The sequence below is a fragment of the Coenobita brevimanus genome, chromosome 21 (genome assembly GCF_032717465.1).
Source record: "Coenobita brevimanus isolate Jiangsu-jjx chromosome 21, ASM3271746v2, whole genome shotgun sequence".
Lineage (NCBI taxonomy): Eukaryota > Metazoa > Arthropoda > Malacostraca > Decapoda > Coenobitidae > Coenobita > Coenobita brevimanus.
The window spans coordinates 38,039,180-38,048,995 of record NC_136974.1 but is presented as its reverse complement, the minus strand read 5'-3'; the positions used below and the strand labels follow the sequence as shown (position 1 = coordinate 38,048,995).

The 9,816-nt window shown below is 42.6% G+C and overlaps 2 protein-coding genes across 2 annotated transcripts in view; one reads left to right on the top strand and one right to left on the bottom strand.

The window, feature by feature from the left end:
* LOC145392043 (uncharacterized) overlaps positions 1-4,292 on the top strand; it is a 13,226-nt gene extending 8,934 nt beyond the window's left edge. The window contains exons 2-6 of the mRNA XM_080266500.1: positions 801-971; positions 1,860-1,895; positions 2,499-2,743; positions 2,960-3,189; positions 3,561-4,292. Coding sequence (XP_080122626.1) covers positions 801-971; positions 1,860-1,895; positions 2,499-2,743; positions 2,960-3,189; positions 3,561-4,292 — 1,414 coding nt within the window. The remainder of the gene's footprint in view (positions 1-800; positions 972-1,859; positions 1,896-2,498; positions 2,744-2,959; positions 3,190-3,560) is intronic.
* LOC145392168 (uncharacterized) overlaps positions 1-9,267 on the bottom strand; it is a 35,300-nt gene extending 26,033 nt beyond the window's left edge. Inside the window, exon 1 of the mRNA XM_080266618.1 lies at positions 9,061-9,267. Within this exon, the coding sequence (XP_080122744.1) occupies positions 9,061-9,267 (207 nt within the window). The remainder of the gene's footprint in view (positions 1-9,060) is intronic.
* Between the last annotated feature and the right edge of the window lie 549 nt (positions 9,268-9,816).

Here is a 9,816-nt window from a genome sequence, read left to right as displayed (position 1 = left end):
GGAAAGGTGAGAGGGGTTGGAGAGAGGGATGTGAGAGACAGGGATGGTATATGACGTGTAGAGAGGTGAGAGGGGTTGGAGGGAGAAGTGAAACAGGGAAGGTAAACGCTGGGTGGGGAGGTGAGAGGGGTGGGAGATATGGAGGTGAGAAAGGCGTGGGAAAGGGAAGAGATAAGGGTGTGGGGATGCGGAAAACGATGAGGGTAAATGTGGGTGCAAGGAGAAATGCCAAAGGAAAAGTGGGGAGAAGCTAAAAGGACATGATGTTGTAATGTAATGCCCCGTCTGCTAGGAACAGTTACATAATTGTCTCGGCCACTGGTTCACTTCACAAAACTCTAGGAGTGAAACACGCCATGTTTCACTACACACACTGCCTATCCACATGACTCTGAGGAATATCTAGGACTGCAGGTAAAGAGAGGGGCACGAGGGAGTCCAGCAAGGAAACACCATCAGCCCCAAAGACTAAGAGGGTGAACTAATGAAACTATGTAATCTAAATGTGTTCCAAAATTGAAAAAATGTCAGCAAAAATTTGTGTACTGTACAGTATTTTTACATACTATAAACATTTATCTGATGCTCAACCCCTTCACTTTAAGAACATTTAATTTCATCTTAGTTTGGCTGCTGCCAGATCTACTCATTCACTATACAAGACAGGCCACAAACTGAACCTTATCCAACATAACCCAACAACCTCACATAAGTAAACCTGACCTATGCTACACACTTAACCCAACCTACCCTAATCTAAGCCCAATCTAACTGAATCTCCCTCCCTGTGTGTGCTGCAGTGTGCTAGTGAGCTGGGCACTGGAGGAGGTGGCACCACACTCGCTAGGAGACTCCCTGATTGCTGTGCGAGCCGGCTGGATGGGCAAGGACTGTACCCGTCTCTACTCCGAGTGTCCCCTCACCCCTGACCCTCACCCCGCTGCTAAAGAAGCCATCACATTCTTCTCGAGGTACCACAACATTACGACAGGCTTTCTAGTCCATCCTCGTAGAGCCTCACATCAACCATTTACTGCACGACACTGTCCAAATTTCACGTTATGGTCATACCAGTTACTGTACCAAGCAACAAGGCATTACTTCCTGCCAAACAATACTGACTGGCAGTGAAATAGTGAAATATGCCTACACTGATAATCAGACACTTTGTCCTGCATTACCTTAACTACATTTCACCGTCCCTCAACAGATACAGTTTCAGTTATTCCTTTTTTCCCCCCTTTTTTAAATCCATCCTACATGTAAATCTCAATGTCATCCTAAAAATCCATTTATTACTAATAAATGGAAAAGAAACAACTGGATACAGAAACAGAGTAGAACTATCAACAGTTCTCACTGAAATGGGTTAAACATCTATTCACTGATGTCACGCCACCAAAATTCTCAGCTCCACCCCAGACACATGTCTTCCACATCATGTGCTTCATTTAAGTCTTACAACATCTGCAGGGAAGCACAAATTTTAATCCCACATGCTACTATTGTACTCATTTTTTTTTTTACTAATGTCAACAATGTTCAAGCTTAAAGGGTTGCAAAGCTTACAAACTGAACTACAAATGAATGGTACTGCCAAAACAACAGAATCATGAAGTCTGGAGGCTTGACTGATAATTAGTGAATGGATACATGGCACACTTCACTGGCCACTACTGAGTAGTTCTCCTACTTCCTCTTTATCTTTTTTATAATACTGATAACTGGGACTTGACGAAGATGACAACTGATTAGTTTTATCATATCAACTGCCGCTTCTACACCTAAAGGAAGATCTGCATTTACTGCTTTTATAACTAATAATTATTCCAAATTTATACCGTTATTTCCATCAACAGGTTGCAGTACGTAGCCACACAACCACCTGACCTTAAGCCAACACCAGGAACCACCACCTCCCTCCCTCTCACACCCGAGAAACCAACCAACACCAATCACATTGATCAAATTGATTCCTCGCTATTCTTTGACTCTAGCAAACTTGGCAGCAGTGGCAGTCCTCAGCATCCTTACTCACCCCCTCACAGACTCGGCCCTGTCTCAACCCCAAACCCAACACTCAGACCCCATTACCAGCCTATACATCCCAGTGGCCAAAATTTCCATGCCCAGAATGAAAATCAGCCACAGGAAAATCTTGGGGAGCTGCCACATGGTTTTCTCGGTAACCTCCATGAAGATACCTACCAAAACCAAGCAAATCACCCCAACAGCAAGAATCAACCCCATGACAGCTACCAAAACCAAAATAATCAACAAAACCAGCCAAACAGTCAAAATATTCCACATGAGAGTTACCACAACCAACCACAAAAACAAAATAAACCACAAGACAGCTATCATAACCAACACCACTCCAACCAACCACACAAACAGAATAACATACAAGACAACTACCACAACCAACCACACAGTCAAAACATACCACAAGATAACTATCACATCCAACCATACAATCAAAACAAATTGCAACACAGCTACCACAACCAACCACACAATCAAAACAAACATGACAACTACAACAACCAACCTCAACTCTCCACACCACCCCAAACACACCCTGTATCACCTGATACGCAGCCACAACCGCTGATGCCTGAAGACAGTGAGGTGGCGGCAGCTTCATTCCAGGCATACTATGACAGGTATGGAGGTCAAGGCCCAATGATGGTGCCAGGCTCAAAGTACAGCACCAAGTATGGTCATATAAATGACACTGCCAGTGGATCTGACAACCCCTATGACACCTCCATCGAGCGCTATGACACTTATGACATGCTAGGCAACCCAGTTGACCCACATGACATGCACAACACTCACACAAACAAACCATATGATATTAGAAACTTCTACACCAACAAACCATATAAGCATAACACTAACCTCAACAAACACGGAGGATACAACAGGATTGGAGGCAGCTCGTTTGCCACCTCAGACAAGCACCTAGAAACCAAGCCTTATGACCCTTACTCCAGCCCTGACAAGCTATACGACAAATACGACAGTCCCATCGGTCCAATCGCAGTGGAGGGATCTATCTCCGAGTCCAACAGTGTTTCCGGCATGGACCTCCAGGATCCGCCCACAGCTGTCCGACCGCAGATGTGGGAAAAGTTCTTTAAGGCAGGACTGTATGGGGGAAATGTACAGCATGCAAATAAGAGGGTAAGTACACAACTGCCAGTACTCATTACAGTACAGACTGTATCATTAATACTCAATACATTCCTCTCTTAACAAAACCTAATGTGTCATGCATATTTCCTACCAGGTTAACTATTTACTTAATACATTCCTCGCAATCATTTCAGAAAGGATTTTTTTTCTATTCTGACTACTGACTAGTATTTCTACTGACTTATAGTACGGCTGCTTCCAATTGACTGAGCTGATCTACTCCGACATTTTGAGCTTTATGTCAAGGTTGAGTGAAATTCAAAAAGCCATTGTTATGAGATACAAATGAGCATCGTTGAATAATAGATAAATGACCTTACAGTATGACTAAGAGGATGTAAACAACATTTACATTTCAGGGTCCTCCCAGCCGAGGTGAGGCAGGATCACCACCACCACCACAGCAGACAGGACCACAACGGCAGCAACAACAAGTACCCCATCATGTGCTGCAAAACACTGGAAGCAACAAAATGGGGATGCTGGTGCGACAAGGTCCAACCAGACTCAACAACAAATACTACAACTACCACCACCACCATCCCTCAAACAATCAGTACAACAATCACATCCACAGAAATTCTAACAATGAACACACTGACCAAAACCAAAATACTCGGCCAATCAACCTAGTCCACTCAAAGGCCAACTCGAGGCCAAATGGTCGACCAGGGCGGCCATATTTCACCCTGCGGCCAAAGGACAAACCCCACAAACAGTTGAACTCAGTGGTTCCCCCTGATGGGCACTCCCAACATGTGACTGGTCCCAACAAGGTGAAGAAGTACAAGTATGGGCTGCGACGAGGGCTTCCAGCAGGAAACGTCAACAACTACAACACATACAACAACCTCTACCAGCCGCACAAGCCATGGTATGCCTTTACTGCCCACCCACACTTCACACAGACCACAACCACAACTACAACCACTACTCCCATGACCACAACTGGACTCCTGGACAATAAAGATGTGGACCAGTTTGGACCCGAGGATGCGGTCACTGATGTGCTGCGTAATGAGCTCTTGTTTGAGTACATTAGGGATCGACAAGGCTCCATTCCACTGGATGAGAAGAGAAGTCTGTCTTAGTCTTTACCCACATTAGGCTTTTAACAGTATTATTTTATTATATACCATTAATGATATATGGTATTACTATTAGCATTAGCAATTTTAGTGATAACGGCAGGCATTATTATAGTATAAGGTAAGACAGCAAGCAACTGTGGACAAGCTAGAGGTTCTCATTAACTGTCATTGAGTACAGAGTGACAGCGTTGGCCATATATTTACCCAATACTATCTAGGTTGACTCTAAGCTATGTGGCAATAAAGACCCACTTCACTTTTTAACAGGTACACTGACTATTCATCACTGCATGAGTACATTGCTGTACAGCACAACGGAACCTTCTTATCATATTAGTTTTTGCCTAACATCTTTGCACTGACAGAATGCATGATAATAATGTTAATTCTTACTAGTACCAAATATACAACCCTTTCATACACAGCACTGATGTAAAAAAAAAAAAAAAAAAGGAGGGGGGAAAGGGATAAATTATTACACCAGACACACCACAAATTCCAACTTGCAGTGTAATAACAAAACAGTGACGACCCTTTGAGAATACAAGTAATCAGATGCTGAGATAACAAACAAAGGCTACTTCTACATTGTACAGTATTGTACCTGTGCCATTTTTCATTCTCTATCAACTAAATACATCATCATCAGTCAAGGGACTTAAGGTTCTGGGATGGACACAGTTGGTGGAGGGAACATTGGGGAAGAATAACACTACATTTGCTCTTGTTGGTCAACACTGGAGAACCGACATGTGAGCATCAGTATCTCAGGAACTCTGACGGACAATGCCATGGATGGAATTACGAATGTTCCTCTGACATGCTGAGTTATGGGAGTCATCAAGATTATTTCATTTTTCAGTGATTTATGTTAGATGCTCAATGGCAGTACTGTAGATTAATATTCTAGTGACTTACCAATGTGACAAGAGGAAAAATGTAACCTGATTTCACCAACTGTAACAATGTGACTTGCTATTTAACGCAGTGGTGCATCTTTCATACAAATACTATCGGTATTTCATTTTTCAGTGACTTATGTTGGATGCTTGGTGGAAGTACTACAGATTAGTTTCTGTGCGAGTTACCAATGGGACGTGTGGATTAAGTGTAATCTGACTTCATCTACTCTAATACAGTAATGTGAAATGTAAATCAACATAGTAGTGTATCTTTCACTATAAACACTGTGGTGACAAGAATATCATCACTACTTTGTATCTCAGTGAAGAGGAAGTGACTATTATTACTACAACTGACACATGACAAGTTGCAGAGATAATATGACATACCATTTTCATCCTAATGCTTCAACCACTGTACTAAAAACTGAAAGACCAAGACATTATATTCATGAAAAATACTATAACCACTGAACTTGATGGCTGAAAGAGCAGGACACCAGTATCAAGAAAAATGTGAATTTTCAGATAGTGACCGGACTGCATTGATGTTTAATGGCTTGAAAACAAACCGGTGTGTGTGACAAATGTTACTACTGTATACAGCCAGTTACATTTAACTCCCTGTCAGGTGTAGGGACCACTCATGATGTGATAAAATATAAATGTAGTGTAGTACATGTAGGGCAGAGTTACATTTGAGCTACAGTACAGTAAAACCTTGATAAGAAGTCATTTTAGATACATCAGAATGGCTGTCCTCTCAGTTCTTTGACAATATATTTCTGAATATCCAGACCTATAAAATAACTGCAGACCAGAGCTGCGAGATGTGACACGTTTAGCCAGTGTTAACACATGATCAGCCGTGTCTATTGTCGTCACAGGCAGGCGAAGGTTGGCTGTGTCCCTAGACTCGGGCATATTTCATATTTTGTCACCTATTAAAATGTCAAGAGGTGTCGATCATCAACTGCAGTACCGGTAAATGTTACTTTGTCAAAATTAGCAGTCAGCTACCCGTACTGTACACACACATATTTTAATGTTGCTTCACTGTGGTATGAAGCAACTGTAGGAAAAATTTAATACGTCAGAAGGCCAAAGACCCTTATGTTTCAAAGCATCATGGTTATACTGTACTGTACTCTGTCTTGAACTAGTAATTATCACGGGCATTCATACAGACTACAGAGGCATTAAATAATAAAAAAAATGAAGTTGCTGTATCTTTCCTTAACCTATCACTGGGCACTCTGCTCATATTTCTCCAACTTTTATATTTGTTCCTTTACCTATATCTAGATCCTGCCTACCACACATTTTAGAGTAAAACAAATCAGAATGAAGATCATGATGAAAGAGTTGTGTGGTATGGTAACAAGTGTGAGGAACATTACGGGGGAAAGTGGTCAGAATGCCACATGGTCAGGTAGTGAAGAAATACAAAGTGAGGTGCAGACATGAAGAGCTGAGTGAGGTAGCTTACAGGCAAAATAAGTAGGTGACATACGATGACAAAATGTGAAGAAGAAAAATCCAAAAAAGTTTATGAATACAGGACACAGAAAATACGAAGATAAAACTCAGGATACAGCTGCAGTAAAAAAATGATTGATTTACATGATGAATTGGCCTATGAAGTAAAGTCATGGGGTCTAGATGAGTTATGAATAAACCAGAGTAATGTGTGAATTATAGTAATGAGTGAATTATATCTGCATATGCATGAAAAAAATAAAAAATAAATAAATACTGTATAGGCCTAAATATAGTGTGCAGTCATTTTGTGTTTGGTAAAACCAGAACTTTGAAGTGTGAAGGATTATGTGGCTCTTTTCACTAGGCATTCCATTTCAATCCTCCTACTTTTCCGCTTCCTCTTTTGTTTTTGGATCCTACCCCTCAGATATGTATTAGGGTGTATATTAATAGGGGTTTAAAGACTTTAAGTTCCAGTACCCTTCAGAAAATGATAATAAATCTATCTACGAGGTGCTATCCTACATTTTCCAGACTGGGATCGCGAAGCCTATATGGGTTGTAGTATAACGATGCACCTCCAAGTGGCAGTACCAGCATGCACTGTGAGTCAGTGTGCCACGCGGCGTGGAGCCAGTCAGATGTGGGAATTAGTGATGTTCATTTGTTTGCTGTCGTGCATGTGATGTCAGACAATTTTCAAGATGGATATAAAAGAGGAACAGCCACTTTGCATCAAATTTTGTGTGAATCTTGGGAAAACTGCAACAGAGACACTGGCAGTGATTCAACAAGTGTTTGGTGAGCAATCTCTTGGTCGGACACAGTTGTTTCAGTGGCATAAATGGTTCAAGGCCAGTTGAACATCGGTTGACGAAGATAACCACACAGAGAGGCCCTTTACCATAATAACTCCTCAAAAGTTGCAAGAATTCAGCAGCTCATCTGTGAGGATCAACATGGAGCATTCACGATGTTTGTAAGGTGATGGGAATTGGTTCCAGAACATTTCAGAAGATTCTAACAGCAGAACTAGGCATCGCAGCCAACTGGCTGCTTCACCATGACAACACCCCAGCTCAAAGTGCACTCAACACCCAGCAGCAGTTTTTGGCCAAGGACACCATGGTTATTATCCCCCACCCAACTTACTTGCCAGATTTGGCCTGCTGTGACTTCTTTCTGTTCCCAAAATGAAGATCAAGCACACAGGGTATCATTTTGATACCACTGCGGACATCCAAAAGGAATCGCCGGCAGTGTTCAACACTCGTCGAAAAGGACCTCCAGGAAGCGTTCCAGCAATGGAGGAAGTGCTGGGACTGGTGTATTAATGGGAAAGGGAACTACTTCGAGGGTGATGGCAGCAAATAGGAGCTATGATGGCTTTTCAGTTTTATATAGCATTAGTCCAGAAAATTTAGGATAGCATCTTGTATATATCCATTTATTATCCAAACTGTTACGGCCCATTCAGAGGCACAGAGGCTCATGGCTAGACTTCTCAACCTAGACACTTACAGTGACTGATCAGCAGACCCTTCAAATGGCATAGGCCCATGTGAGCAATACTCCCACCATCTCAAAGATATGGACTTTCAAGAACCACACCCAGTTAGGGCACCTGACACCACTAGACCACCAACACTGAAAAGTAAATAACAACAAAAACAATAACAATAATAGTAAAGTGGGGTATTTAAAGAGAGGCACTTTGATTCCTCTGAAACACGAATTACAGTACAGCAGATAAGAAAGGAAGCCCCAGGTGCAATATATATTCCCTCCCTTCCTATCATACAACATACAACATTGTCTGTAGCTCTGGTCATCCAAAGTTAGGATCTCTACTGGTCATATATCATGTGGCACCACCTCTTCCTTAATTATTTACTCTGCATATTATACCTGAATATCCTCCTGTATGTTACTGATGCAAGCTCCATAAATATTAAAACAATATGTACTGCTCCTCTGAACAGTCTGCTTGCATCCCTCCACCACTACGGTGGGCGTGTAGCACCCGTCTAGCAACAAACTCTCATCCGTTTTCTGTCCAACCCTCTAATGCAAGTTAACCATTACTCTCAGCCCTTCAGGTATGCAACAGGTCAACTCTGGAACTGTCTCCATCTGTCTATATTTCCTACTGCCTATGATCTCCAGTCTTTCAAACACAGTGTGTCCAGGCACCTCAAAATGAATGGATCTTGAATTTGGGTATCTGATATCTTGTTTGTTTGTTTTTTTCTTGGAGGGTACAATTTGTGGGTTCCTGGCCTTTGTTTCCTCTTCTTTGCATAAAAAAAAAAAAGGAAAAACAAGAGAACATTACAAAGGGGGCATCGAATGAGGACTTTTCTGTACAACGCTTGGTGACCTACCTGAGAGGATGGGTGTGTGAGGATGGACGGCTGCCACTCTTCTCTCTCCAGGTCCAACAGGCGGGAGAGTGTGGCACGAAGGTGTGTGGGTCGCAGCCTGTCCCGCCCCATCCACGCCCCCACCACTACACTCTTTGGCTCCCTCTCGCGCACTCTTTGGCCCTCACACTCCTTCTCCCGTACCCCTTGGCCCTGCACCGACCCCATGACTAACCCGGGACACACCAGGGCAGGGGCTTCAGCACGGCACAAGCATTCCTTCCAGCCTCACTACTGACGACATTATTCCTCTTCCTCCTTCCTGGTGGTCTTCGTACATAAGACTCACCAATTCAGGACGATGCCCACAACATTCTGCATGCAGGACACTACACTCACACAGCCAAGTCCATCAACATTTTCTCTCACCCAAGTCCATAAACTCAGGCCTCAGACATCAACTTAAAAGGCCAGTCCTCCGTTCCGTGTCTTCACTGCATTATTCGTGTTCTGCCTTCCACCGGGGTTCACTTCACATCATCTTCTCGAGGGTCGTAACGAATCAGTGTCGTGGTTCGTTGAGCTATTGTGTTCTCATCCCTTGGTGCTTGGGTAGTTCTGAAAGATGAGGAATAACTCTCACAGTCAAGGGCAATACAGTACCAAACTTTATGTTACATAATGTACAATTGCTTCAGAAACAGAAAAAAAAAAAATAGGACAGCCATTCAGTAAATCATTTTGTCCATTTGTCATTAAGTATATGCAGTATATTAT